This window comes from Cucurbita moschata, unplaced genomic scaffold (genome assembly GCF_002738365.1).
Source record: "Cucurbita moschata cultivar Rifu unplaced genomic scaffold, Cmos_1.0 Cmo_Scf00001, whole genome shotgun sequence".
Taxonomy (NCBI): Eukaryota; Viridiplantae; Streptophyta; class Magnoliopsida; order Cucurbitales; family Cucurbitaceae; genus Cucurbita; species Cucurbita moschata.
In genome coordinates, this window is record NW_019268517.1 from 8597410 (window position 1) to 8625044 (window position 27635).

At 36.4% G+C, this 27635-nt stretch overlaps 5 protein-coding genes across 9 annotated transcripts; 2 read left to right on the forward strand and 3 right to left on the reverse strand.

The window, feature by feature from the left end:
- Positions 1 to 1320: 1320 nt before the first annotated feature.
- On the forward strand, positions 1321 to 6398 carry LOC111441910 (E3 ubiquitin-protein ligase RHF2A-like). 3 transcript variants are annotated; one of them, XR_002710253.1, is made up of 9 exons: positions 1321 to 1592; positions 1842 to 1982; positions 2151 to 2197; positions 2502 to 2564; positions 2653 to 2761; positions 2845 to 3224; positions 3306 to 3413; positions 3522 to 3860; positions 6269 to 6398. XR_002710253.1 is itself a non-coding variant. In XM_023079108.1 (8 exons), exons 2-8 carry the CDS (start codon positions 1851 to 1853, stop codon positions 3802 to 3804), a joined length of 1122 nt encoding a protein of 373 aa, XP_022934876.1. In that variant the 5' UTR covers positions 1321 to 1592; positions 1842 to 1850; the 3' UTR covers positions 3805 to 4390. The 3 variants fall into 3 exon arrangements, 1 of the variants encoding a protein (XP_022934876.1); XR_002710249.1 differs by having other exon boundaries at positions 1322 to 1592; positions 6272 to 6398; XM_023079108.1 differs by lacking the exon at positions 6269 to 6398 and having other exon boundaries at positions 3522 to 4390.
- An 882-nt stretch (positions 6399 to 7280) lies between these two features.
- LOC111453287 (fasciclin-like arabinogalactan protein 17) lies at positions 7281 to 9577 on the forward strand. Its single transcript, XM_023094338.1, has 2 exons — positions 7281 to 8842; positions 9474 to 9577. The coding sequence occupies exons 1-2, from the start codon at positions 7519 to 7521 to the stop codon at positions 9545 to 9547; spliced, it is 1398 nt and encodes a 465-aa protein (XP_022950106.1). The 5' UTR covers positions 7281 to 7518; the 3' UTR covers positions 9548 to 9577.
- A 1174-nt stretch (positions 9578 to 10751) lies between these two features.
- On the reverse strand, positions 10752 to 14679 carry LOC111449414 (protein WVD2-like 4). 3 transcript variants are annotated; one of them, XM_023089291.1, is made up of 9 exons: positions 14579 to 14679; positions 13266 to 13487; positions 12427 to 12783; positions 12282 to 12340; positions 12118 to 12195; positions 11928 to 12009; positions 11767 to 11838; positions 11529 to 11636; positions 10752 to 11307 (listed from the first exon to the last, which is right to left on the reverse strand). In XM_023089291.1, the coding sequence occupies exons 1-9, from the start codon at positions 14579 to 14581 to the stop codon at positions 10891 to 10893; spliced, it is 1398 nt and encodes a 465-aa protein (XP_022945059.1). In that variant the 5' UTR covers positions 14582 to 14679; the 3' UTR covers positions 10752 to 10890. The 3 variants fall into 3 exon arrangements, with proteins under 3 accessions (XP_022945059.1, XP_022945067.1, XP_022945076.1); XM_023089299.1 differs by having other exon boundaries at positions 14327 to 14645; XM_023089308.1 differs by lacking the exon at positions 14579 to 14679 and adding an exon at positions 13792 to 14297.
- Positions 14680 to 17771: 3092 nt separating this feature from the next.
- LOC111445836 (calcium-dependent protein kinase 26-like) lies at positions 17772 to 21687 on the reverse strand. The gene is made up of 7 exons (XM_023084352.1): positions 20107 to 21687; positions 19861 to 20004; positions 19573 to 19725; positions 18743 to 18858; positions 18493 to 18660; positions 18177 to 18401; positions 17772 to 18044 (listed from the first exon to the last, which is right to left on the reverse strand). The coding sequence occupies exons 1-7, from the start codon at positions 21089 to 21091 to the stop codon at positions 17919 to 17921; spliced, it is 1917 nt and encodes a 638-aa protein (XP_022940120.1). The 5' UTR covers positions 21092 to 21687; the 3' UTR covers positions 17772 to 17918.
- Positions 21688 to 23758: 2071 nt separating this feature from the next.
- Positions 23759 to 26807, reverse strand: LOC111445845. The gene is made up of 2 exons (XM_023084363.1): positions 26490 to 26807; positions 23759 to 24392 (listed from the first exon to the last, which is right to left on the reverse strand). Exons 1-2 carry the CDS (start codon positions 26699 to 26701, stop codon positions 24062 to 24064), a joined length of 543 nt encoding a protein of 180 aa, XP_022940131.1. The 5' UTR covers positions 26702 to 26807; the 3' UTR covers positions 23759 to 24061.
- Positions 26808 to 27635: the final 828 nt, after the last annotated feature.

The following is a 27635-nucleotide window of genomic DNA, read 5'->3' on the forward strand; positions in this document are numbered from 1 at the left end:
AAAAAAAAAAAAAAAAAAAAAAAAAAAAAAAAAAAAAAAAAAAAAAAAAATATATATATATATATATATATATATATATATATAATGTATTTACAAATAAATAAAAAAGGAATATTATATTATATTTAAATGATAGTATATTATAATAGTTTTTTTTTGTTATATATTAATTAAAGATTCTTGAAAGAAATATAAAATAATGATATTCAACCACTAATAATTAATTTTAAAATAATTTGAAAAACTATAAAAAATAATTTATTAATTTAAGTAAGATGTTAGTCGGTAAAACATACTTATAATTAAGATTTATAACTTAAATTAAATATATATTGAAAAATGACATCTAAAAATTATTTTCAAAAGAGAATAAAAAATAAAAAATTAAATAAAAGTAAAATAAATATATTTATATATGATTTATCATAAATAAAAATGTATTTTTTTAAAGAATAATAATAAAATTAGATTAATTTGATTTAATTTAATTTATTTTAAAAAAATTTTGAGTCGTCAATTTTTTGAAACAATCGTTTAATATAAAATTTTAAAATAAAATCAATAAATAAAAATAGCACTTTTTGCTTAATTAATTTATTTTCTTCTATTTTTTCCTTAAGCATTTATGCCTAGTTTTTATTTTTAGTTTTTATTCATTTTGTCCTTTTATTTTTAAAACATACGTTTAAATATATGTAATAATTATTTAAATTATTTGAAATGACAAAGAGTAAATCATAAATTACATTATTTTTATTTTTATTTTTCAATAAAATAATTTATACAAGCAGTGATATAAAATGTATTAAATTTACAGGTAAATAATTTAATATATTAAAATTAAAAATTAAATCACTTGCTATTTTTGTTTTGATATTATATTAATGACATTTAATTATATTCATCAAACATAATTTTATATATAGTAAAACAAAATAAAAAAATCCACATAAATTTTAATATAATCAAAATTATTTTTTATTTTAATCTATAAAAATCACGTATAAAAATTTAAATGGGTACAAAATCACTCTAAATATGTAAACTTTATTAAAATATTTATAATAAAGATTATATTTTTATTCTGTTAATCGGTAGAATTAGGTTTGTTTTGAGGTTTTTGATTTTGGGATTGGATAATTGTAATCAATTATGGAAGTGGGTGTGAAGGATGAGACTTTTGAGGTTCTCTCTAATGCTTTGTTGGTGGGTTTGTTTTCCAACACACAAAAAGATCTTTAATGGAAAAAAAAAAAAAAAAAGTAAAACAAAAACAAGAGAGAGAGAGAGGGAGAGAGAGAAAGGGAATTGAGGTTAAAGCAATAACAATCAATACCCATTATTAAAGGTGAAGGGGCATTTGTCTTGTGCCTTGCTTTTATCCTTTTTTTTTTCTCTCCGATTATCATTTTTCTTCTTTCTTCCTTGGTGGATTCTGGGGTTATTAAGATTTGGTGATGTGTTTCCCTAGCAGAGATTGATTTTCTCTGGAACAGGGGAATTTCTGAAGCTCGATCCGATTCGTTTTATGGGTTTTTTTCGTTGAATTTCTTCAACCCATCTTCTGGGAATTTCTCAATTGTTTAATCGAGGTAAACCCATAAGTTATTTTGCACGGTTCTCTAATGTGATGCGATGCGATGATCTTTAATTTATTCCCGCTCTTTAATTTCAAAATTTCATCGAGACATTCATGGAAATCGAATCTTGTTCTAGTTGGTGAAATCGGATTATGTTATTTGATCAAGGAAGTCGTGAATCGTGATGGATTTGATCGGATTTGGATTGTGTGTTCTTGTGTAAATTAGGGTTAAATTGATTATGGTGTTGATGAACTTTAGGTTTTGGAGATGGAGGAAGAGAAGGATTCTGAGAATCGTTTGACATCGGCTGCTGCGTTTGTGGAAGGGGGAATTCAAGAAGCTTGTGATGATGCTTGCAGCATATGCCTTGAGGATTTTTGTGAAAGTGATCCTTCTACGGTACAATGATTGAGCCATTTATATCTTTATTGATTGTACCTTCCTTCCTTTTTTCTTGATGCAAAAAGTGGGGGAAAAAGAGTGAAAATGCCCACTTATTTCCACAGTGATTGTATGAATATGAACATGAACATGAACATTCCATTACTTATGATTCTTGTCTTGTAGGTTACTGCTTGCAAGCATGAGTTTCACCTCCAATGCATCCTTGAGTGGTATGATATAAGTGTTGCTTTCTTCTAAATTGTTACTGTTTATCATATGCACCTGGCCAGCAACTCCTGTTGAGTTTGGTTGTTCTGTTTATCCGAGTTACAATCGTTCTTGTTTCATGGATTTGGGAATCTTTTGTTAAATGTATTGTGAGTTAATGTGTGATGCATTTGGAACTTTGTTCTTGTGTTCTTGAGAAGTGACTTAATCTGATTGTTCTGTTACCTGTGATTGTTGATAATATTGTTCGTTGGGACTGGCAACGAAGGCATACTTGTGATATTGAATTGCTCGTTTGATATGCAGGTGCCAGAGAAGTTCTCAATGTCCTATGTGTTGGCAATCTATCAGCCTGAAGGACCCGACCAGGTTTGCTTTTTTACTTCCATGTGATGCATCTGCTGTTTTGCGGGTTTTGAATGTTATGGCGTTTGTTTACGTGTTTATGTTTTGGCAGTCAAGAGTTGTTGGAGGCGGTTGAACGAGAGAGGAATATAAGGGTCACTCCGGTGAGGAATACTGCTGTGTTTCATCATCCAGCTATTGGCAATTTTGAGTTGCAACATGTTCGTTTCTCTTCTTGCCTTTTTACCTTTTCGAGTTTTGAAGATATTGGAATTGTCGAAGATGATGTTTTCTTCTAATGCAGCTACCACTGGGTGTTACTAATGCCGAGCTTGAAGAGCGAATAATCCAGCACCTGGCTGCAGCTGCTGCAATGGGGAGGGCACACCATATGGGTCGAAGAGAAGTGCAGAGGAGTCAATCATCATCTCATGGACGTCCTCATTTCTTGGTTTTCTCCACTCATCCCGGTGGACCTCCATCTGAGAATGTCTCAGCCTCCGAAGGGGGCACTGATCCAGCAGGGATTACTATGGCTAGCCCCTCTAGCCCACGGACACCTCGTGGGGATGAACCATCACAGCACATTGCACAGTTTCAGTCCATTCAGACTGACCAAATTTCTCGCTCAGCATCTGGATCCAACTTTTCAACCAATCGGCGAGGAGCTTCATCTAGCGTTCGGTATATAATTGTCTCAAACGATCTTGATATGACTTCTTTGTTGCAAGCATTTATTTATTAATAGTGATTCTTCATTCACAGAATCTCCACTAGTGATTCTCCATCTTCAAATCTGGATAGAGCTGGGCCTTCTGAATTTCAGTCATTTTCTGAATCTCTTAAATCAAGACTTAATGCAGCGTCCACAAGGTATATGTGTGTTTTAAATTCTTGATGGATATGAACTCACACACATTACACACATAATGAAGTCACAACATTATAATTAGCTGTTCTGAGAGCTTTCTGGTTCTAAAGGTACAAAGAATCAATTTCGAAGAGTACAAGAGGATGGAAGGAGCGGCTATTCTCACGCAACTCTTCCATGTCTGAACTTGGTTCCGAAGTTCGAAGAGAAGTAAATGCAGGAATTGCCAGTGTATCACGTATGATGCAACGTCTTGAAACCAGAGATGATGGTGTTACAAATCAAGATTCTAATGAGCCGGGTGGCCACGTTAGAAGAGAGAGCAGCCCAGAGAACTCTTTAAACGACAAAAGTGCTACAGCCTCTTGTGCTGCAACGTCTGCCGAGCGTTAAATCATTACGTATTAATTTTGGCAAATGCATCTGTCGTCAGCATCTTATTTCTTAAGGTGAGTAACTAAACACTATACCATTTATTAGCCTGCCAGTTTGGATACATATGAGTTCCTCTTAATTTTTGCATCTTTTTGGTGTCTGATGCCAGTTGGTTTGGTGCACCTTATACACACTGCTATCAGTTTGTTGTTTAAAAAGAAACATAAACTCACATGAGAAAGAAAGTCGTGATATCGATACAGATCTCGGCGAAAAACGAAAATATCATGGGATAATCAACAATCGAGGGGATTCATTAAAATGAATCGAGGTGGATGGAAAATCACCTCTTCCATCTTTCATCATAGTAGGACATTCCCCATTTGGAGCTAAACTAAACAAAAAGTGACTTCTCGAAAGGATGTGATTTTTATCCTTGTCTTATACAACGGACCCACCATTGTTTGCCCGAGCCCATAGATCAGCTATAGACAAGTCAATGGTGTCATTCTGCCACGAGCAACTGACCATCCTAATCTTCTTAGCGACTTTTAACCTTCTCGAACACGACAAAGAGAATGGGGTGTGGGAGTGGAAGTAGCAAGAAGGAATTAAGATTAACGAAAGAATATATTGGAAGGTTTCAAACATCAATACAACTATGACAAGAGTTTGAGAAACCGTGCTAAGGGACTTCGATAGGTATCCTAATAGGCAAGGTTCTTCTAGGATGTAAGTTTTACGACCGGATCTGTTGGATCAAGAAAGCGTATAAACAATTTAAGCTCCTTTAACGCAATGATCATCAAACACCTTAGAAAAACTTTTGTAATGAGATGATTTCGAACTCAATGCTGCAACCACCTAGCCAAGAGAGCAAAAAAATTTCAGTTTCATTTATGATCTTGAAATCTTCACTCTAGAACACCTTAGAAAAGTTCTTAAATGTCATTTTCAAACTCTTTGTAATGAGATGTTTCTTTAAACATCTTATTGATTCATGTTCATCTGTTGTTTTCCATTTAGTTGATGTTCAACATTTATACTATAATTTGTTATCTGACGTTGTTAATATAGGTTAGTAGAAGCTAAAGTCTCATTTTGTTTTCTGTCATGCTTAAACAAATTTAAAATAGTTAGACCAAGAACCTTGAAGCAAGATTGTGTCATGTATGCATTGTCAATACTAGTTGAGGTCATTTGTTGGTATTTGTGGGGTAATAACGTCTTAGACGGTAAGATCTCACTTTGATTGGAGAGAGGAATGAGTGCCAGTGAGGACGCTGGGCCCTCGAAAGGGTGGATTGTGAGATCCCACATTGGTTGGGGAGGGGAACGAAACATTCTTTATAAGGGTGTACACGTTTTAAAAACCTTGAGGGGAAGTTTGAAAGGGAAAGCCCAAAGAAGACAATATCTGCTAGCGGTGGGCTTGGACCATTACAAATGGTGTACCAGAGCCAACACCGGATGGTGTGCCAGCGAGGACGTTGGGCCCCGAGGGGGGTGGATTGTAAGATCCCACATCGATTGGAGAGAAGAATGAGTACCAGCAAACACTCTGGGTCCTTGAAAGAAGGTGGATTGTGAGATCCCACGTCAGTTGGAGAGGGGAATGAGACATTCTTTATAATGGGTGTGGAAACTTCTCTTTAGTAGATGCGTTTTAAAAATCTTGAGGGGAATCTTGAAAGAGAAAGCTCAAAGAGGATAATATCTACTAACGGTGGACTTGGGCCGTTACAAATGGTATAAGAGCCAGATATCGGGTGGTGTGCCAGTGAAGACTTTGGGCCCTGAAAGGGGGTGGATTGTGAGATCCCCCTCGGTTGGAGAGGGGAACAAAGCTTTCCCTATAGGAGTGTGGAAACCTCTCCTTAGTAGCCGCGTTTTAAAGACCTTAAGAGAAAATTTGAAAGGGAAAGCCGAAAGAGGACCATATCTCCTAATCGGCCTCAAAAAGAATTCAAAAGGGCAGTAAAAAAGAAAAGAAAAGCGGAAGGTAGCCCACTGCAAAAGGAGCACAAAATGGGGACGCCCTAAAATTATGGAAAAGTTCTCCAGTTATTATCTTTAAGAATCATTAGCCATAGGGAAATGTGAAAGTGAAAGCTAGCCAATAGTAAACATGATGTTAATCCCTCCATTGAAGGCACCTTGGTCTATTCTATAGTTTGTATTGTATAATTGTGAGATCCCACATCGGTTGGAGAGGGGAACGAAACATTCCTTATAAGGGTGTAGAAACCTTTCCCTAGCAAACCCGTTAGGAGAACTTGAAAGAGAAAACTCGAAAGAGAAAACTCAGAACAATGTTTGCTAGCGGTAGGCAAGCAAAGAACTTATAATTACTCAACTAGTCAAGACATTTGTCATCAACTAAGATGACAACCGAGCTTACTTGGAACTATGAGTTTTTGAAACGATGTTTATTATACGAGCTTCTCCATTTTTTGGTCTGATGTGAAGATGAATTATGAAGCAGGTGAAACTATATATATATATTCTCCAGAGGTGATATGCTGAGGAACAGATGCGTTTGCAGACAAAAAGGGTTGAAGAATTTCATGTTGTTGATTGTTGTCTGAACTGGAAGAAAAAAAAGAAAAAAACCCAATAAGGAAGAAGAAAGAGGGGAGGGAGATTGGGAGAAAAGCTTACCATCTGGACATCTTGTATCTAACTTTTTCTATACACAAAAACACATTAAGAAAATCTCTGTCTCGATGGGTTTTACCCTTTTCGAATTGAATTTTATTTGAATGTTCATATTAAAAAGTGTTTCCCTCGAGTAATGATTCTTCAACTGTTCGTTTAAACATAAGACTACTTATGGCTTTCATAGCTGATGCTCGTGTGCATACCAAACAAGTTTTATCTTTATCAGCCGTGTCTTAGTCCCGGTGCTACTGATCATCGCCTTGGTAAGCTATCTCTATTCCATTATTTTTGTTTTGAAAAAAAAAAAATAAAAAAAGTAGTAAGATATTTGTTTGAATATTTAGATTTTGAGGTTGGTTGGTAAGCATTCAGAAAGATATCTTTATGTCTCAAAATTAATTATTTTTTGGGTACACTCGACGTCATGTGAATGTCCTTATTGTCCTCTCCTCATTTAGTCTCGACTGGAACAACATACCTACCAAATAGACTAACATCACCGACAATAAAAACAAACGTTAAGTAACAAATATGCTAATAAACCAGCATGTAAACAATTGATGACATTCTTTCATTAATTAAACCGAATTTATTATTAATTTTATATCTATATATTTTATTATTTATTCTCAATCCACTCCGAACCATAATTTTTAATATATACTAAAATTATTAAGAAAGTAATTTTTAGTATATATTAAATTGAGTTGTAAATTTTAATTAAAATATTTTTATAAAATAAAATATAATTTTATTAAAAACAAAAATTTAAATTAAATTTGGAAAAATGTATAATAAAGAACCCAGTGACACCCTTTATAAGAGGGCGGTGAGCAGGCAGTGTGTGTCAGTGTCAGTACCGCGTGGGTCCGGAAGGCGCCAGCCTGTTGTTTCGCCGTCAACAGCCTTCTTCTTCCTCCGCCCTCTTCTCTCTCGTCGTCCTCCATTGTTACTTCCTCTCTGTCCCCACTCCCAACTCCCTCTCTCTCGCCGACACCGACACTTTCCCCTCCAAATATTTCCCGCTCTCTTCCACTTCCACTTCCATTTCCCCTTTCATCTCTCACCGCCATGGATTCCTCCTCCAATGCCGTCTCTACTCTCTTCCTCTTTCTTTCCTTCCTCTCCCTTTCACCTCTCTCCTCCGCCGCCCTCCGCCGTGATCCGCCTCCCAAATTCCCCTCCTCCTCCTCCTCCTCCGCCGCTCCCCAGATCAACTCCAACTCCATCCTCGTCGCCCTTCTCGACTCCCACTACATTGAATTTGCAGAGCTTGTTGACAAAGCTCTCTTGCTCCAAACCCTAGAGAACGCCGTTGGGAACCATAATCTCACCATTTTTGCTCCCACGAATCAAGCTCTTGAGCGCCAGTTCGACCCTGAGTTTAAGAGGTTTCTGCTTGAGCCGAGGAATTTGAAATCGCTTCAGACGCTTTTGATGTCCCACATTGTTCCCATTAGGGTTGCCTCGAATCATTGGCCGGATGATCGTTCTTCACCGGTTCGACATTGGACTTTGGGGAATTCGTATTTGCATTTGGGGTACTCCGTTTCCGGGAAGCGATTTGTTGATTCGGCTGAGATTATTCGTCCCGATCACGTTGTTCGTCCCGATGGAGTGATCCACGGAATCGAACGGTTATTGATTCCCCGTTCTGTGCAAGAGGATTTCAACCGGCGGAGGAATTTGCAGTCGATTTCCGCCGTTTTGCCTGAAGGTGCACCGGAAGTCGATCCACGTACTCATCGCTTGAAGAAGCCGTCGCCGCCTATCCCTGCTGGAGCGCCGCCCGTTTTGACAATCTATGACGCTTTAGCTCCTGGCCCTTCTCTCGCTCCTGCACCGGCTCCCGGCCCCGGTGGACACCACCACCATTTCGACGGAGAGCGGCAGGTGAAGGATTTCATCGAAACGCTGCTACATTACGGCGGCTACAACGAGATGGCTGACATTTTAGTGAATTTGACATCTCTAGCCACAGAGATGGGGAGATTAGTCTCCGAAGGGTACGTTCTAACAGTTCTCGCCCCGAACGATGAAGCGATGGCGAAGCTGACGGTCGATCAGCTGAGCGAACCAGGGGCGCCGGAGCAGATCATGTACTACCATGTGATACCGGAGTATCAAACGGAGGAAAGTATGTACAATGCAGTTCGGCGATTTGGGAAAGTTCGGTATCAAACGCTCCGGCTGCCACACGCGGTGGCAGCGCAGGAGGCGGACGGGTCAGTGAAATTCGGGCAAGGTGAAGGCTCTGCTTATCTGTTCGACCCTGATATATACACAGATGGTCGGATTTCTGTGCAGGGAATTGATGGAGTTCTGTTTCCATTGGAGGAAAAAGCTGAGAAGAAATCAAATTCAGCTATCAAAGTTGCCACTAAACCAATACGAGGTATATCTTCTTCTTCTTCTTCCATTCACTTTTAATTTATGCATTAGAGACATAGAAATTGATTTAGAATGGATTACGTACGGTTTAATATTTTACGAGTTACCTCGACAACTAGTTGTAGGGTTAGGAGGTTGTCCATCAAGATGCATGCAAATTGGCCCGATAACTTAAAAGATGGTAGAAAAGAACTATGGTAACATGCAAGGCTTTCCCTCAAAGTCTTAAAACGCATCTATTAGTGAGATTTTTTCACACGGTTATGAAAAATGATTTGTTCTCCTCTCCAACGTGACATCTCACAATGATATCAGACCCAGACACTAGGCGATAGCCTCCAAGAGAGTGAATTGTGAGATTCCACGTCGGTTGGAGGGGAGAATGAATCAGTGTTTGTGAAGGCATCTACTTAATAGCCACGTTTTAGAATCGTAAGGGTGACAGTGAAATCTAATGAGTCAAAGTAGACAATATCTTCTAGCGATGGACTTGAGTTAGATCTGGATCATTATAGTCGAGAGGGTGGAATCTGGGTGAACCAATTTCTTTATTCTCGATGGAGACGAGTTTACCGTTGTACGGACTCAACCGCTGAAAACCGTAACACTTTTCTTTGTTGTTATACGAATTGCAGGGAAGGTGATGGAAGTTACATGTAGTATGCTTGGAGCCTTAGGGCAGGACTCTCATTTCTCATCATGCCAATGACAAATAAACCTCTCAACTTTACACCCAAAACAAGAATAATCATTTACACCAAGTGGTAAGTTTGAATTGAGTCCTTTATATTTTAAAAACTTGATTAAAGAATAGGGACTAAATTAAAAATACACTCAATTATTGAGCTATTTTTTAAAAGAATATGTTCTAAAAGATAATAATTAATAAATAAATAAATAGTTTTATAAAAAGGGTTTGACAATCTGTACTTGTGACGATGCTGCAGATATGAAATGGACTGGAAAGATGATTGGAGAGCAAGAAAATGTAGAAATTTTCTCGGGAAAACCCGCACAGGATAATGTAGAAATTTTGGGTTAATATTTTTCTGTTCATTATTATTAATGAATGTTTATTCACTGCCGATGTTTGCATCCAAAATATTTTTTTTTGTAAAAAATTATGTATTTTTCTTTATTTTCTTTCCATGGATGCCTCAATTTCTTCGAACACCCGACTTAAATACTTACAAAAATATCTCATTTCTCATATTTTTCTCTTCTTCGGGTAGAAGTTCGGCCCGGTTTTTTTTGGTGTCTTAGGGGAGGGATTGACCTTTTTAATATATATTCAGTCGTGCTCGTCCAAGAAGGGAGTTTGTTTTACCCAACTCTCTTTTTGATAACAAGGCAGAACCCTAACGGAGGGTGAGTTAGGGCCTAAGATTAGGCCGAAAGGCATAGTCGATGGGCAACAAGTGAATATTCTTTTACTACCCCTTGTTGGTCTCGAGGGACGGAGGAGGCTAGGTTAGCCGAAAGATGGTTATACCCTCTCAATCCAATATTTCATTCATCAATCATGTTGCTTTTAAAAGTTTGTGAATATTTTAAAAATTTGGTACTAATGATTCCGTTCATATACTAATGATAAGAGTATCTTCTTCTTGCTTTTTAAAAATGTTTAAAAATATTAATGTAACTTTTGATTGAATTTTTTTAAAACAGAAAAATTTTGAAAGTTAAGTATATGTTTGAAACACTTGTGGAAATTCAATGGTAGAAGCTATTTTCATTAATGCAAGAAAAAAGAAAAACGAGGGAAGTAAGAGTACTTGTGAACCTGTAAACAAAGGCAAAGGGCAAAGAACATATGCCATTATAAATGCAATCAATTCATAAAGAGCATAATCTATATATCTATATATCTATATTTATATCTTAACAAGAACTTGATGAAAAAAAAAAACAAATGGAGAGAACAAATACTTATGTTGCAAATTTATAATTTTGACGTAAAAAAGTTTTAAAACATTCTATTCACAATACTTACCATAAAAAATTTCAAACCTCTAAATCTGATGTCTTGGAAGTGAGAACTTTTGAGTGTTCTTAGCCTCCAACAGAAATTTCAGCTGCCATGATCTCTGGTGAGGCTGCGGTTGTTGGTTCCTCCTTGTTGGGAGGACCTGAGTCATTTGATTCAAGACGGTCAATGGGCTGGACATCCTGCTGTTTTGTCGTCCCTGCAACGACAGGATTCGAGTGCTGTCTTTCGGGTTTGTTGATCTTTGGCTTTGGCTTTGGCTTGATGGAAGCTCCTTCGGTATCGTTTGGCTGGAGCTTGGTCTGAGGCTTCTTAGCTGCCTTCTTCAAACTAACATTTTCTTTATCGGATTTAGCCTGGAACGCCTTCGGTGAATTGCTCGGTTCACTGTTTTGGCCTGGACTGTGAACGGAGGTGCCCACTTCAGTAGCCAAGCTCTTATTTCTACCCAGTTTGGGAGATATTGGACGGGTGGTTGGTATCTATGCAAATCAACGCAAATATGGTTCATATAATCCAAATCACAGAAGAACAGAAGAATAGAAGAACATGTGTTCATCAAACTGAATTCATACAGAATGCCACTGAAAAACAGTCCATCGTGTGTGGCCAGTCACAACAAAATCGAACGACATCGGCATTTATCAATTAATTTGGATCCTTAAGTGCCCAGTCTGATAGTATCGACAAATAATTCACTAACCTTCTTTAGATCAGGCTTTGGAGGAGGTTCCTTGTAGAAATTTGGCATTGGTGTTGCTTTAAATGTCATACTCTTTCTCAGCTGCTTAATCTCTGCTTGCTGGCTTTCCTGCAAGGTATTCGAAGCAGAAAATGAGTCCAGTCCTTGTAAAAGTTACAACAGGACAAGGTGGGGGGCGGTCCGGGGGAGGGGAGGGCGGCGAAGTGCTATCGTGGTTCAAATGTGCTATCTGTAATACCTTAGATTTAGCCTGCATATTAGTTATCTCAACTTCCTTTGCCTGGATTTTCTCTTCTAATTTCAAAAAGAACTGCCATTGAAGAATTGAAAAATGTAACGTTTTCTGCAGGTAAAACAACATACAAACAAGCCATGAAGAAAACATAAGTCCATCCAAACCTCCTTCCTTTTCTCAGCACGTTCATCCAACCTGAAAGCAAAACCAGGACAACTGTTTCTCCTTGCATGTGGAGTGGCACTTCTGTTGGTAATAAAAAGTATTACTTCAGTATGTTATGAAGAATCCAAACTACAACAAACAGAAATACACAAGTATTATTAATAGCAGCCTCGAGAACGAGAAGCGTACGAAGAAGTGGAGTGAGCATCATCATCCTCTGAAGGGGGAACTGTTGTTTTCCCTGGTTTTGGTTTCTGTTCAACAGATCTGCAATTGAACACAACTGGGTGTTAACAGATTGCCCTTTTCATAGGAAAATTGTCACACTTTCACGGTCGAGTGCATTGGCTTACACAGCAGATTCCGACAGAGGCGAATCGCTAGTCGAATTCACCATAGCATTTTTCATAGGCTGGTTAGAGACAAAATTATAGTATAGTTAGTTAAATGAAGCTGGAGAAGCAGAGGACAAATTTGAAAGGAAAAGTAATATCTTACAACAGAGGAGCAATGGCCAGAAATAGATGCCAATGATGATCTTTGGGCACTATTGCCAGTGTTTTTATTTACTCCCTTAGAGATCACTCTGTTTAATGGATTCTTCAATTGAGAACCGTCAGATATTTGGGTCCTTGATTTAATACCATTTTCCCCTGTGCGCTTGGTGGCTGTTTTAACTGGATATTTGTCAATGCTTTTGTCCATTACATCGCTACCACCCCCTCTTGCAGGAAATGAAAGGCTCTGAGAGAGGGCTCGCCTGTTTGGACGAGGAGACTGCGCAAGGCCTGTTAAACTTGGTTTCTCCTTAGCCAGTTTGTTCTTCTTTGAAGAACCTACTGCTGTTCCAGGTTCCTGAAGTGAACTAGAATTTATTAGGAATCCAAAGTATAACCACCTAAGCCCACCGCTAGCAAATATTGTCCTCTTTGGACTTTCCCTTTCGGACTTCTCCTCAAGGTTTTTGAAACGCGTCTGCTAGGGAGAGGTTTCCACACTCTTATAAGGAATGTTTTGTTCTCCTCTCCAACCGACGTAGGATCTTCTAATCCACCCCCCCTGGGGGCCCAACGTCCTCGTTGACACACCGTTTTCTTGTCTAGCTTTGATACCATTTATAACAGCTCAAGCCCACCGCTAGCAGATATTGTCCTCTTTAGGCTTTCTCTTTCGGACGTCCCCTCAAAGTTTTTAAAACGCATCTGCTAAGGAGAGGTTTCTACACCCTTATAAGAAATATTTCGTTCTCCTCTCCATCCGAATGTGGGATCTCACACAAAGAGTCAACCATTTATGTCCAATGACCTATCAATGAGAGAATAGCCCAATGAAAATACCTTCGAAGCTTTTACACTTTTACTCTTGGGAACAGTCGCAGTGGCTTGTATCTTAGTTTTGGAAGAACTAATATGTTCGGTTTCTGCCACTGGTTCTAAAATCTCATTCAGAGCAGGAGCTTTTTGACCACTGTCGTCGACAATCTCACCCTCATTTGTCAAAACCACAGCTGAATTATCCACTTGTGGCATCTCAATAACTCCATTTTCAGATTCCATCACCTGATAAGTGAAAAGATCCTTAGCAACATCAATTGAGAAGATGTTATAAGAACCCAAGTGCAGATAAAAGAAATCTAAGATGAACTCCAATCGAAACGGCTTAAAGATAAGAACAAAGGTGGAAAAAGAAAGCTATATTCCGTGATGCCTATAGGACAACGTGACAAATAAAGTATTGCAACGCTTAGACTACCAGAAGAACACCAAAAAGTCAAGCTATAAGTTTAGCATGAATGAGGCTTGCAGCATATATGAAAGATTACAGATCCCTTAACAAGACAATTTGAAAAGGTTGAATGACCACCTGATGAATACGAGATGAGTGAATGCCCCTTTGATTTTTTTACAAAACCATTGGAGAAATTACCCCAAAAACATATGGTTCTAACTTGAAAAAGGTATTCCCATCATATCAAGCTCCATGGTGACGACAGTACATTCCAAAAACTGACAGCCCAAAAAGCTTAACATTACTATATCCGACATGATTCAAAGGCCTCAAAACTATACAAAGAAAACAATTAGCCTCCATGTGCAAATATTTACTCTCGGATACACTTGTCTCTCCTCATCTATGATTCTGACATCTTTTATCACAACCAAACAGAGGAGTCACAAAACAATTATTCTATGCGGACTTTCATCAAACAGGTGGAGGGCATTGAAGACGAAAGCAGAAATGAGAACGAAAACAAGAAACCCACATCAAGAAACACAAAACTCATAAATTCATTCACCAAATTAACACAAACAGAACCAGAAAATCAACAGAAAATTTCCAGAAATAACAAAAACCCAAAACCCAATTGATTGAAGGAAGAAACACAAAAAAAACTTACAAAATCAATAAGAACCCGTCCCAATACGAATTGGGTATGGGGATTTTGGGATTCTCTTGAATTTAAACAGAAGAAGCAAAGAACAGAGACTCAAATCCCAATAAGGATCAGAGAATTCAAAGACAAAATTATGGAAAAGATTGAATGGAAATTAAGGATGGGAGACTGAAAGAGAGCAAGAGTAGAAAAGCAGATCGAAAGCGGTTTAGATTAGAAAGCACTTGAATGGTTGTAGTGATTGAGAGAATTCACCATGAAAGCTACAGAAGGTTGGTGACAATGGTGTGTATGATGAGAGATAAAGACAGAGTGCAGAGAAAGTTGGTACAGGAAGCTACAAAGGATTATTTATTTATCTTTCTCTATGAAAATGGATAGAAAAAAATGGGAAATTCTAAAATGACCAAAAAGCCATTTTGTTCTTCAAAACCTTTGAACAGTGGGAGAGATGCCAAGTGGTTTGGGAGATGCTTTCAAGAATGTTGTCAATCACAACTATTTAAACTTTGCATTTTAGTCCCTAACTTTTAGGATAATTCTATTTTAGTTTCTAACTATATATATATATTTTTATTTTTTTCATTTTAATCCTAGGATAATTCTACTTTAATTTCTAACTATTTCTTATTTTTTTGCATTTTAGTCCCTAACTTTTAGGGTAATTCTACTCTAATTTCTAACTATTTCTTATTTTTTGCATTTTAGTCCGTAACTTTCAGGGTAATTCTACTCTAATTTCTAACTATTTCTTATTTTTTTGCATTTTAGTCCCTAACTTTTAGGGTAATTCTACTCTAATTTCTAACTATTTCTTATTTTTTGCATTTTAGTCCCTAACTTTTAGGATAATTCTACTTTAATTTCCAACTATTTTTATTTATTTATTTTATTTAGTTGAATGCTGTGAATATATTTAAAAAGTCTTAAACTAAATTATTAATTTAATAGGATAAAAGGAATATATATATAGTCACATCGAAAGATTCATTCTTATCAACATCGAGAGGAGTTTCTTTTCAGAGAGTAGAAGAAAATCAAAACCGCAACAAAAAGATGGTTCCCTATGCATTTCATTCTTTTTGGAAGGGAACAAAAAAGAAGTATCCCGCTCATACTCAGATAACGTTATTGCCAACGTGCAACCCGCGACCTCCTTTAGTCTTCTGATGAAAAATCCGTGACGTCAAAGATAAAACTCAAATAACTGGGACCGGTAAACAGAAGAAAAATTTATCAAAACCAATTCAGTTAGGTTTTTTTTTTCTTGCTTGCTTGTGTGACGAAAAAGAAGGAAAAGCGTTTTCGGCTCAAGAATTTCCCCACACGGAGTGAGTAGATGACCGAGAAAGAAAGGCTCCACATTCTCCAAGTGGTTGATCTTAGCCATCAAGACGCTATAGAGAGAGAAAAAAAAACTACATTAATTAAGATCAAACAAATTAAATTAAATTAATATTTAAAAATCTACATTAATTAAAATTATAGTTATGGATAAAATCAAAATTAAATTGTGATCGCTTATTAAAATAGTTTGATAATCATAATTTTTTAAAATTGTATATATGTTTTCCAAACGTTTTTATTCAGTAAAATTCCAAAAAATAAAATAATTTTTTTTTTAAATAAACTAATTTTATTTTTTAAAATTTAGTTAAATTAAAAAATAAAAATAAAGAAATGAATCGATTAGTCATATCATTAGACATAAGATTACATTTATATTTAAAAGGATGTGTTACATAATTATTTATTAATACCCTTCATTTTCTTTTGCTTACCCCATTAATTAAAGTTTTATTTATATATTTATTATTTTAACCATCAAAAATCAAAGTTTGATGATGACATTACGCAATTACAACAATGGATTGATTTGACTGCTGCTAATCCTCTCGAAAAAAGGGATTGTTTGGGAACGTGTTGTCGGTTCATGTTGTAAGGTGTTAGGTTAAGTCCTACAACGTCTTAGAATCAGAGGAAGAAGTAGAGAGACCATTGATTTATTGATTGTGAGATCCCACATTTCTTATAAGGGTATGGAAAACCTCTTCTCAGTAGACGTATTTTAAAACCGTGAAACTAATAATGATATATAACGGGTTAAAACAGACAATATCTATTTAGCGGTAGGCTTGATTTGTTACGGTGAGCGATGGTTAAATTTTTATGAACCAGGGGCAAAGTAGTTTAGCAAAAGGGAAAGGAGGGCAAAAGAGTAATTTAATAAATCAGCCAATGATTGAAGCCAGCAGAGAGAAGAAAAACAAAACTATTTGAGAACATGGGGAAAGAGACTGTATGTTGGGGAGTCACAGCAGGGACCCACATGATGTAGCTGACGTGGCAGGATCGAGCAACGTGATTGGTCTCCACGTTAGGAGATGGAGGTGGCGCCCAATCACTTAGTCCAACTGAGCATGAGCTGTCACAACCTGCGGGGAAGATTGAAGGAATGGAATCGTAGATTTGGGAAAGAGAATCCTGGCCGTCCATTTTGTGGGCCCAAACGTATTCTCACGTTTTTTTCTCTCAAATATGGGATTTTGTGGGTGGTGCGTTGCATTCAAACCCCGTTCCCTGGACTTTTCCATTTTTATGCCCTTTTTATATTAAACAAATTTATTTATTTAATTAAATTTTTTGAATTTTTTTTAATCGGATCAGTTAGATATAAAATTGAAAGTTAAGAGATACCCGAGCCCCGAGCCCTCCTAGACCCTATGCATATCCACCCATAGCGCCATCGTGCTAGCATGAGTGCTTACCCTAGATCTTCTCGACTTTCGGACTTTGAACATAAATCCATGTGAAATAACTTTGTGAAGCTTACATAGTTGTGTTTTTGTGTATGTTAAAGGCAAGTACATGAACCTCGTAGAGAATCATTCCCTTAATAATTTTGATGGGACATTACATTATTTAATCATTATAAAAATTAAATTCTAATATACTTTTTTTTGTGGTAGAAATTAAATTGTTACATGTTACCTAAAGTTTAAGGACTAAATTGTTATAATTTAAAAGTACATATGCTTAAATCAATACAAAAATGAAATTCGTTAATAATTTTTCGAAAGTGTAAGGACTAGAAGTGTAATCGTCCAAGCCCACTATTGGCAAATATTGTCCTATTTGAGTTTTCTCTTTCGAGTTGCCCTCAAAGTTTTACTCGGGAGGTTTCCACATCTTTATAAAGAATGTCTTGTTCTCCTCCCCAACTGACGTGGGATCTAACAATCCACCCCCTCTAGGGACCAGCGTTCTCGCGTGCACTCGTTCCTCTTTTCGATCGATGTGAGATCTCACAAAAAGTGTGTTTTAACTTGACTATTACGTTCTATTATAGGAGAAATGACATTGTAAAGGAAACTTGTTACGAACCCTTGTAACCGAAGCTATATATATATATATATACACACACATATATAGATACATGTTTTGGCTGACATAAATAATGAGTCGAGCTCTAAAAGAAGCAGATAATTTACATTTTACTTATCAAAACGAAGCAATAGTTAAACCTTGTACAGATTTTATACAGTCACAAGAAAGAATTTGTGAGAGAAAGAGAGGGAAAATTTCTCCTGATTTGCTAACAAACAGGAAGTGCCTCCCTAAAACCAATGCTAAAGTTAGTACTCTGTTGACCCTTCTTCCCCAAATCACCATTTCCCTTCTGCATCATCGCCACGAACTCGTTGTAATCGATTCGACCGTCCTGGATAACGAGTTATAGTGATCGTTTAGATGAACACAAATCCAAACCAGATCATCCCATTTCATTGTTTCTAGTTGTAGTAGTTGTAAGAGTGAGAAGTATGTCAAGAAAAGAAATGAAGTAGATGCTTACATTGTCCTGATCGACTTCTCTGATCATCTCTTCCAAGTGAATGCTTTCGATGCCGAAATCTTCGCAGGCTTTTTGAAGTTCGTCTTGCGTGATATAACCGCTCCCGTCCTTGTCAAAGTATTGGAAAGCTGCAAAGAGATGATCTTCTCTCTCAGCTTTGTTCAAATGAAGTGTTGCTGCTATGAACTCTCCATAGTCAATGCAGCCATTGTTGTCAAAATCAGCCTGCGTTTCGAAATAAGTAGCGTTTCGTTAGAGAGATACGTATGAGCTAATCGAGTCGAACGAACACATTTGAATTGTTTTTAGAACTTACAGCTTGCATAAGATCTTTTATCTCAGTCTCATTCAGATTTGCTCCAAATCTGTTGAGTCCATCCTTGAGCTCTTCAGCCGTAATTTGGCCGCTGTTGTCGGTATCGATCATCTTAAACATTTCCTTCAACCCGGCGATCTCTTCTTCGGAGAGGCTCTCAGCAATGACCTGAAAGAAGGAGAAGCACAAAAACAGGTTCAAGTGAGACAAATTCCATTTTCAGTTTAGGTTGAGAAACCCAAAGACTTACTCTCAAAGCCATTTTCTTGAGCTTGTTCATTGCAGAAAACTGTTTCAAACGACTCAAGACTGCAGAATCAAGAGGTTTATCTGGAGCCACTCCATCAACCTGAAGCCAGGGATGGCCTGGAAAACCGAAACCGACACCGTTAATGCTCGGACCAAATGTACTATCAGAACTAACTGTGTGCTGTTTGAGAATGATGTTACAAGAATGGTTCTCGAGACCGAAAACATGTTTGGATAATGACTTTTTAAAGTCGATTTAGATAAGAGTTGTTCTAATAATTATCCATTGACCTCCAAGCGTTCTTCAAGAACAACAAAAACACACAGTAGATAAAATTCCCAGCCTGCAAAATCTCCAATCAAACTAGAAGGGTGTGCATGAGAAATGAGAAATGATGTGAGATCCCACGTCGGTTGGAGAGGGGAACAAAACATTCCTTATAAGAGTGTGGAAACCTCTCCCTAGTAAACGCGTTTTAAAACCGTGAGGCTAACGTTGATACATAACAGGTCAAAGCGGACAATATCTGTTAGTGGTGAGCTTGGGCGATTACAAACGACATTTGGACTGAAAAACGAACGGATATATTGATTATCGAACCTCGATCAGACCTATTTTATGTTTACATTCCTCATTAAAAGTGGTTTTTATCTAAAATTGTGCACTTAAACAGGGAAGAACTTCTTCCATATCTGTCTAAGGAGCTAAGAGAGGTCCTCCATGCCTGATCTCTTGCGCTTGATTTAAGCCTATTATGAAGTTTCATAACCTTCTACACTTAGAATATCAATATTAGAATTTTTATGAACCATCACAAAGTAGAAACTTACATAGAACTTCATGAGCGGAGAGCCGCTCTTTCGGGTTTCTAACGAGCATCCTCCTTACCAAATCTTTGGCACTGTCAGAAATACTTGGCCAGGGATCTAACGTGAAGTCGAGATCTCCGTGCAAAACTTCGTCAAATATCTCTTGCTCGGTTTCTGTTTCGAAATCGAGTGAAGGAAGAACGAAAACGAATATAGTGATCAGAACATATATATGGAATTGGATTTGGCAAGTGATAACCATGATTCATACATTAATCAGGTGCAATTGCTAGATATCTGTGTTTTTACCTGCCCAAAATGGCGGCACCCCGCTTAAAAGTATGTAAATCATCACACCAGCACTCCAAACATCAGCTTCTGGGCCATATAGTTTGCACAGAACATCTGGTGCCACATAGTAAGGACTCCCAACCACATCCCTAAATATTTCCCCTGTAAAATCATCAGAGCACCAAATTAAACATGCTCCTGTTGTGAATTGGATCATAAGAAAACAGACAACCCGAAATCGATTCGTACTAGTTTCTAGTATACCTGGCTTGAAGAAGACAGACAACCCGAAATCGATAGCTTTCAAGGGCGAGTCCTCGCGTCCATCGACAAAAAGAAAATTCTCGGGTTTGAGGTCACGGTGCATGACACCAAGAGAATGGCAAGCTTCTATTACCCCTACAATGGTTCTTGCAAGATCAGCTGCCTGTCTTTCAGTGTAATGCCCAAGCTTAACAATCCGATCGAAAAGCTCGCCGCCTTCGCACAGTTCCATGACGACATGTACAGAAACAGCATCTTCATAAGCTCCTTTAATAGAAACAACGTTGGGAATACCAATTAAATGATGCATTATCTGAATCTCTCTCCGCACATCCTCGACGTCTTCTATCGTCGCCAACTTCCTTTTCGCTATCGATTTACAGGCATACTCTTTCCCAGTCGACTTCTCAACGCAAAGAAAAGTCGTCCCAAACTGGCCATGTCCAAGTTTCCTTCCCAAGCTGTAATACTCCCTTAGATGACCAGTTTTTGTTTGCAAAACTGACTCAACCTGCAAACCTGCACTCACTATTTTCTTCGTCTTCTTCTCCTTCATCAAATCTTCAGAAACATTATTACTACCATTACCATCTGATTCCTTTGGCTTTCCCGATTTAACCGGAGATTCAACGCGTCGCTTCTGTTCATCATAGCTTGATGGTTGTTCAGCTGGTTTGATCAATTCTTCCTCAGACAACAAAGGCTCTACAGGGTTGATGATGATCAATTCTTCCTTGGGGTTTAATTCTGCCGCTGCATTATCCTCCCATTCCAATGGTTTGGCCCTATCATCAACAATCTTCACTGGTTCAGGGGGAGTATTTTGAACTACTTGATTAGGGTTAGGGTTAGGGTTAGGGTTAGGGTTTTTAGCCCTCTTTTTTTTAGTATGAGAAGAAACCATACCCGCTCGAGACCACCAAATCGCTTGAGTAATCGAACACAAAATCCCATCCTTCCTCGACCCAATACATTTATTACCCATCTGAATAAGCCGATTCTACTCCAATATCCGTTCTAAAATCTCAGAAAACAAGCACCGTAAAATCGCCCAAATCCGTCATCCATGGCGTTTCCCCCAAAATGGGGAACAGAATAAGAAAATCAACAACACAATAATGCAGGCAAAACGAAAGATAATGCTGAAGAACACGATCATGAACACCCAACGTGAAGAACAAGAAAACAGAGCAGATACAAAATCCGTATAGGGCAATGAATCTTCGAATCGATAAACAACAAAAATCATAGAAAACCCCCACAGAAATTAACTCAATCCGCACGAAATTCAAACCCCGACCCACTGAAACATTAATCAAACAGAAATTTCAACGATTCCCTACAGAACATCAACGGCTTGATCAGGAAAAAGCAGGGGCGAACAAATTGAAGAAGAAGAATAAGGATAGAGAGAGAGAGAGAGAACCAAAAATCGTTGAAGAACAGGGAAATTTTTAAGCGCAAATTTAGGGGTTTGATTTCGTGGGAATTTTCCCTTTATATATTCACTTGGCGAATCCAAATGAAAAACAGGATAACAATTGAAACGAAAGCGAAGCAGGGATAGAAGAGAGAGAAAGAATTTACCGGTTTTTCTGTTATGATTTGAGTTTCTTTAAGAACATTTTTTTAAATATTGAAAATTAATAAATAAAAACGCGTTAAAAATATATTGCAATTTGATTGGATAGCATCTTTCTGCCGTTGGATTCTAAGTGGACGGCTATGATCTATTTTTCAAATTTCTAAATTAAGAAAAAAGGAAAATTATATTTGATATTTTGTTTCATATAGTAATATAATTTTTAATTTTGTTTTAAAATAAAAAAATAACAATTTATAAAATCTATTTAGTGAAATTTGTATAATTTTATATTTATGGAAAAACATTGCAAGAAATTATTATCCAAATTAATACAATATTAAATGCAAATTTCTACACGACCGAATCAAATAAAAATTAAAATATGATAATATCGTACATATGGTCAAAAACTTGGAAATTTCAAACATAGAAAAAATAAATTTCAATAACAGAGGTGTTCAAATGACCCAAGAATCTAATCAATTCGAACTACTCGATCCAAATCATAAAAATTAGGTTGAGTTAGTTTTTTTTTTTTTTTCTTTTTCAGTTTGGGTTGGGTTGAATTTTTGGAAAGCAAAAATATGACCATTAATATTTGATATTTGAGTTGTATGAGATTTCAGTTATTAATGTAACATTAGTGAATTAGTATATCTTAAGCATTTAAAATACTAGGATCGATCGACTATTGGTAAAAGGGATGACCAATGATGATTGTTAGAGTGGTCGTCAATGATGGTGGTTGGAGTTGTTATCAATGGTGGTTGCTAGAGATGGTCGATGATGATTGCTATGTAGAAAATAATCGTTATCGGGGTTGGGCAGTGGACAATAGAGATGATCATTGTTGGTCGGTGCATAGTGGTCATATGAGATAGTCGTCGACAATAGCAGAGATAGTACAAGGGTGTTTAGGTCATTTTTTATATATCATAAAAAATTAAGAGAAATTTAAACTTAAGCACTTATTCTAAAATTTGAATTCAACTATTTTTTAAAGATAGATAGGCCAACTATTTGCGTTACCTTTGAAACACGATGTCAATATCTTATTTAGTCAAATATATGAAATTGAATGGATAAAACTATGATGTATTTGACATTTTTTTTTTTTTATATTTCTATATATTTATAAATTCAATATTACCGTCTGATATGATATGAATTTTCATTATCATATAAAACTCGACGAATTATAACAAATATATTAATAAAATATCACTAATTATAAATTTATTTGTTTATAATTTTTTTTTTATAAATATTCATGGACATCGATATCTATAAGTTTTAAGATTTCATTGCCAGTCAAATCAACTCCGTTTGTTCGGTTGTTTTCTTGAGAAACGTGCAAAGTCATTACGAGGACCAAATCAAAGTTTTGGAAAAAAAAAGCCCACAAAAAAACAGTGACATATTTGATGAATCAAATTGGAGAGCCATTTCTTCACAAATACCCAATTCTTTGTATGTGCAAAATATATTAATTATTATTAAAGAATTTATCAATATGGAAAAAAAAGAGTGAAAATTTAATTTTCAACTTAATAATTAAATGGGTTACATCGTGCATTTCTTTGTTGAATGGAAGGAGATGTTAGCGTGATATCAATAATATTAGTCTAAATTCTAATTAGAATGATCGATGAGATATGTTAAATTTTAATATTATTTTAATACATCATTATCCTTTCAAAACGTTTAGGTTAGTTTTTATATAAACTTCACATAATTGAAACCATTTAACAAATTTATGAAATTAAGAAAAAAAGTGAAATATAAAAGACTCAAAAGTATAAAAAACCAAATAGCCCTTTTGAAAGTATATAATCTAAAATAGATCAAAGCCTGAATTATTCGGACCAAAGTAGTATTTAAACCAAATATAAATTAAAGCAGTCCTATGCATTTCCATGATTTCTTTATAACTTTTTTTTTTTTTTTTTTTTTTTAATTCTAACCATTGCAAGGAAAATAATGTTTGGTGCATTAAACTAGTTTATGGATTAAATGGTAGACTATCATTATCATATACAAAAGATAAACTGGGTCAGTGGCCCCCTCCACTATGAACGTAAAAGATTCTTCCTATTAAGTTCATGCATTACAAAAGTAAAGCTTTTTACAACTAAAAGCTTGGTTGGTTTTTCAAAACCAACCATTTTGCACCACTCAAAAGTCAGATTCCACACATAATCAACCAATATGTCAATATCTATGAGCACATATTGGATAACAATGCTTAGACTGGAAAAACATTTATTCCACTGATTATCAATTCTACATCCACCACGATAATGATGATATACTGTCCTTGTTGTATCTAACATCTGTAAAAGAAAGGACGATCGGGTTCATTCTGGGTAATCAGACATCCCTGGCCAATCCAGATAGGTCAACGTGACCGGAGTCGGGCTCGTTTTGTCTCATCGATGGGGAGGACGAAGGCTCTCTGCTGAATAGGGGTGGATCTCTGAAAGAGCCAAAGAAACCATTTCTAATCTCTTCAGCTGCATCAAAGAACCCCTTCATGCTACCGAAGAGGCTGTGTTCAATGGCTTCAATATCGCTGCGAAGTCCAGGGAAATTAAATGGTTGATATTCTGATGATCCTGACGAGAATGACCTATTATTAACCACCTCATTCGTTACATCCTCTTCTGTAAATTCCCTATTGGACTGTATCACTTCGACCGGCCTGTAAAGAAACAAAGCAACTATGACTTAGTCATATGACTCGTATAGTTGATAGGTAGCTCTTCAGCTCACTTTAATTGAACTAAAAGGGGAGAACAGTTGGAGCAGGGAAGCAACCTAGAGGCCTAAAGTAACTAACCAGAAGCAAGTAATTTTAAAAAAGGGAAGATGAGTAACTAGAGGACACAAGTTCCTGATGGTTTTGATAGATTGGAGGGGGGTGGAAGAGCTCTTAAATTCCTTACATGTGTTCTTTTATAAATGAATTTTCCACTTTGGGTTCTATCTATCAAATGATATACATTCATACTATCAAAACATGGTAACACAAAAACCGAAGTCATCGTGTGTTAAGAATTTAGCATAGCACATTAAAGAAGCAAAAGCACCTGGTTCAATCCGATAAATGAAAAGAGTTTCCTCACTCCTAGCTCCAATATCATATCATGTGATCCTCTTACAACATATCAAGTGGAAGGCTTTCTGGCGGTTTTTGTCACGGTAGATGGCTGCTCGAATTCGATGTAAGCAAGGGATTACTATATTTTCCAACTTGATCTTCCATGCAATTAAAGCAGCATCAATGTAGGTTAAAAAATTTATCATTTTCAAGTTTGCAACCGACCATGTACAACATTAACGAGTTCTAATAGCTTCCGTCTGGCAGGCTCAGAAAAAATATTCCCAGACACTGCCCTTCAAGTTCCTAATCACCATTCATCTAAGGGCTAATCAATATTTTCCAATATATGATGCATGGATTCTACTACATGAGGCTCAAGGCACTAACCAATGAGTTCCAATCATGTCATAGTCATTCAACCATCAAACACCGAGCCAGCACAAGTGCAATCCAGGAAATGCATTCCTCGGTCATCTTCATAATTTTCCATCCAAGAAACATATTTTTCCTAAACCTGCCTTTCTATATCACAACGCAGAAGAGATTTTAAAGTGAAGGAGCTCTTATATATTAAATAACCTCAGCTACATTCTTTCACTTTAATTGTTTAGAGATGTTGCACTTCGCTTAAGGAACGATAGAAAAAGCACATTCAACCCTCTTATTTCATATGCCCCTTCATCACTCTCATTCTCATCTTCCAAAACACATTCTCAGTTTCTACTCAGTTTTTGTCTCTTCTTTCATTTATCTGTTCCTTCCTCTCATTCTCAGTTTCTACTCTCATTCTCATCTTCCAAAACACATTCTCAAATTATGAAACCCATACACTTTAAGAAAGTGAACGTTAAACACATTATTTATTCATTTGCTAGGTCCCTTCATGGGAGGACACTGTAAAATTTTCATATGATGTGCTTTAAGAATATAAACCACCAGAGAAGCTTTTACAATTATTAGGATGAAATGTTGAATGGGTGTGGAAATTTTGATTCTTTCCGGTCCCTTGCAAGCATCTACATTTTCTATGTGATGAATTATCAAAATTTGGAAGAAAATTCGACAGAAGGAACCCGAAATGAAAGTGAGTGTGTGTGAAATAACCAAGAAGAAAAAATCAATATTCTTATATGTTGGTCATTTAGGCCAAAAAACATAGTGAACAAAATTATGAGGTAACCGGTAAGTCATGATTCTTCAACCTTCAATACAAATAACCCAAGAAAAATCATCACTCACATGTCAAACAGTAAGCCTAGCACCTTCCAATTTCAATGTCCATCCCTCTAAGATTCCATTAAAACAACCAATCACGGCAACAAAATCAGAAATTAAACCGCCCAAATGGCTCGGAATTTTCAACGCATCAAACAGATGTTCACTTAACAAGTCGTAGGAATCAGCCTTAGCCTAGCACATTATACTTCAAAATTTAGAACTACGATATATCCCTAAACAATAAAGAAGAAATCAAACTTAGGAATAGCCATGTGGATCACACCAATTTGATTCCAAATAAAGAAACGAAACCTACGTTTAACAATTTCTCTTTGCCAACAACAAATAGAACGAACCAATTTTCTTTTCTTCACACTTCCGTAGAAAACTAAGATCTTAATTCGAAAGACAATAACAGTTAGGTTAAAATAAATTATCACAGGACAACAGAAATCAGAGGAACACGGATGCACATACCTTCCGATGCAGTCTCTGAGAATCTCCTCGGTTCTCTCGCACTTCCTGACGAATTTCCCGGGCTCGACCTCCTCCGTCTTGCACTGCGACTTCACCACTTTTCTAGTCGAACATCGATCGCCGGAAGACCAAGTGCTGGGATTATTAGACGTAACACCGTCGCCGGCGGGTGAATCCAATTCGCCAGACGCGCCTCTCCATACCCCACCCATTTTCGAAGCTCCAAGTCTCTCTCCGAGAATCTTCAGCACCACGGATTGAGAAGAAGTAAGTTTAATTCGATTCTTGATCACCACGGCTTGAGAAGATGGGAGATAAAGTTTAATTAAGCTAAATAAATAAATAAATAAATAAATAAAAGTTTTGTATTTTGCTTAAAAAAAAAAACAAACAAACAAACAATAATATTTTTAATTTTTAAAAAAAATTTAAAATTACATTTATTTTTAGTTTTGAATAAAAAAAAATATACTTTATTAAAATAAAATAAAAAAACAAAATACTCCAATACCATATTTCGAAAATATTCGTGAAAACTTAATGTTACTTTTTATAAGTTTATGGGTATTTTTGAATAGTGGAAGACATTATTAAAATAATAAAAAAAAATTTAAAATTTAAATATCAAGATTTATTTATTTTTAAATTTTAAGATTTAAAAATATTTTTTAATTAATTTAGCCTTGCTATTTTCCTCCGAATTATAAAATTTTAATTAATAGTTTTTACTATATATCCTCTCACCTTGATTCAAATTTTTAATTGAGAAATTGCCTAAAATGGGATAAATAAAGGCCTCGTCCCTCGCACATACATCACTACTCAATCGAGCGACCATGACTCTAGTAGCAACAGACCACGACTGTGACTATATAAATGACAATTTTGTTCTCTATAAAATTTTACTTATAACTTAGTGAAAGGTATGATGCAAAGAATCTCGCACAAAAATTTTGTGGTTGAACAATATGCTCTCAAAAGCCGACCCTAAAGAGTTCGGGATCGGATAAGATTCATAAAAGTCCGAAAATCGAACTCCTCCCCGTAACTCTTGACCATCCTAATTGGGGTAGCAACTATTTGATAGAAGGAAACAGCGTAAAAGCATCAACTTCAGGCATAAGGCACAGAAAGACAGCCAAAGGC

Excerpts from the sequence above, each read along its gene's own strand:
- LOC111445836 (XM_023084352.1), bottom strand. The coding sequence starts at position 21,091 with ATGGGTAATAAATGTATTGGGTCGAGGAAGGATGGGATTTTGTGTTCG. Across the intron at positions 20,005-20,106 it reads GTCTGTCTTCTTCAAGCCAG|GGGAAATATTTAGGGATGTG; the intron begins GTATACTAGAAA and ends ATGATTTTACAG. Across the intron at positions 18,402-18,492 it reads TAAAAGATCTTATGCAAGCT|GCTGATTTTGACAACAATGG; the intron begins GTAAGTTCTAAA and ends TTCGAAACGCAG.
- LOC111453287 (XM_023094338.1), top strand. The coding sequence starts at position 7,519 with ATGGATTCCTCCTCCAATGCCGTCTCTACTCTCTTCCTCTTTCTTTCC. Across the intron at positions 8,843-9,473 it reads TGCCACTAAACCAATACGAG|GGAAGGTGATGGAAGTTACA; the intron begins GTATATCTTCTT and ends TACGAATTGCAG.
- LOC111441910 (XM_023079108.1), top strand. The coding sequence starts at position 1,851 with ATGGAGGAAGAGAAGGATTCTGAGAATCGTTTGACATCGGCTGCTGCG. Across the intron at positions 2,198-2,501 it reads CTCCAATGCATCCTTGAGTG|GTGCCAGAGAAGTTCTCAAT; the intron begins GTATGATATAAG and ends TTTGATATGCAG. Across the intron at positions 3,414-3,521 it reads CTTAATGCAGCGTCCACAAG|GTACAAAGAATCAATTTCGA; the intron begins GTATATGTGTGT and ends CTGGTTCTAAAG.
- LOC111445845 (XM_023084363.1), bottom strand. The coding sequence starts at position 26,701 with ATGGGTGGGGTATGGAGAGGCGCGTCTGGCGAATTGGATTCACCCGCC. Across the intron at positions 24,393-26,489 it reads CTCAGAGACTGCATCGGAAG|GCCGGTCGAAGTGATACAGT; the intron begins GTATGTGCATCC and ends GTTTCTTTACAG.
- LOC111449414 (XM_023089291.1), bottom strand. Across the intron at positions 12,196-12,281 it reads CCTCTGTCGGAATCTGCTGT|ATCTGTTGAACAGAAACCAA; the intron begins GTAAGCCAATGC and ends GTTCAATTGCAG. Across the intron at positions 12,010-12,117 it reads GATGCTCACTCCACTTCTTC|AAGTGCCACTCCACATGCAA; the intron begins GTACGCTTCTCG and ends TATTACCAACAG.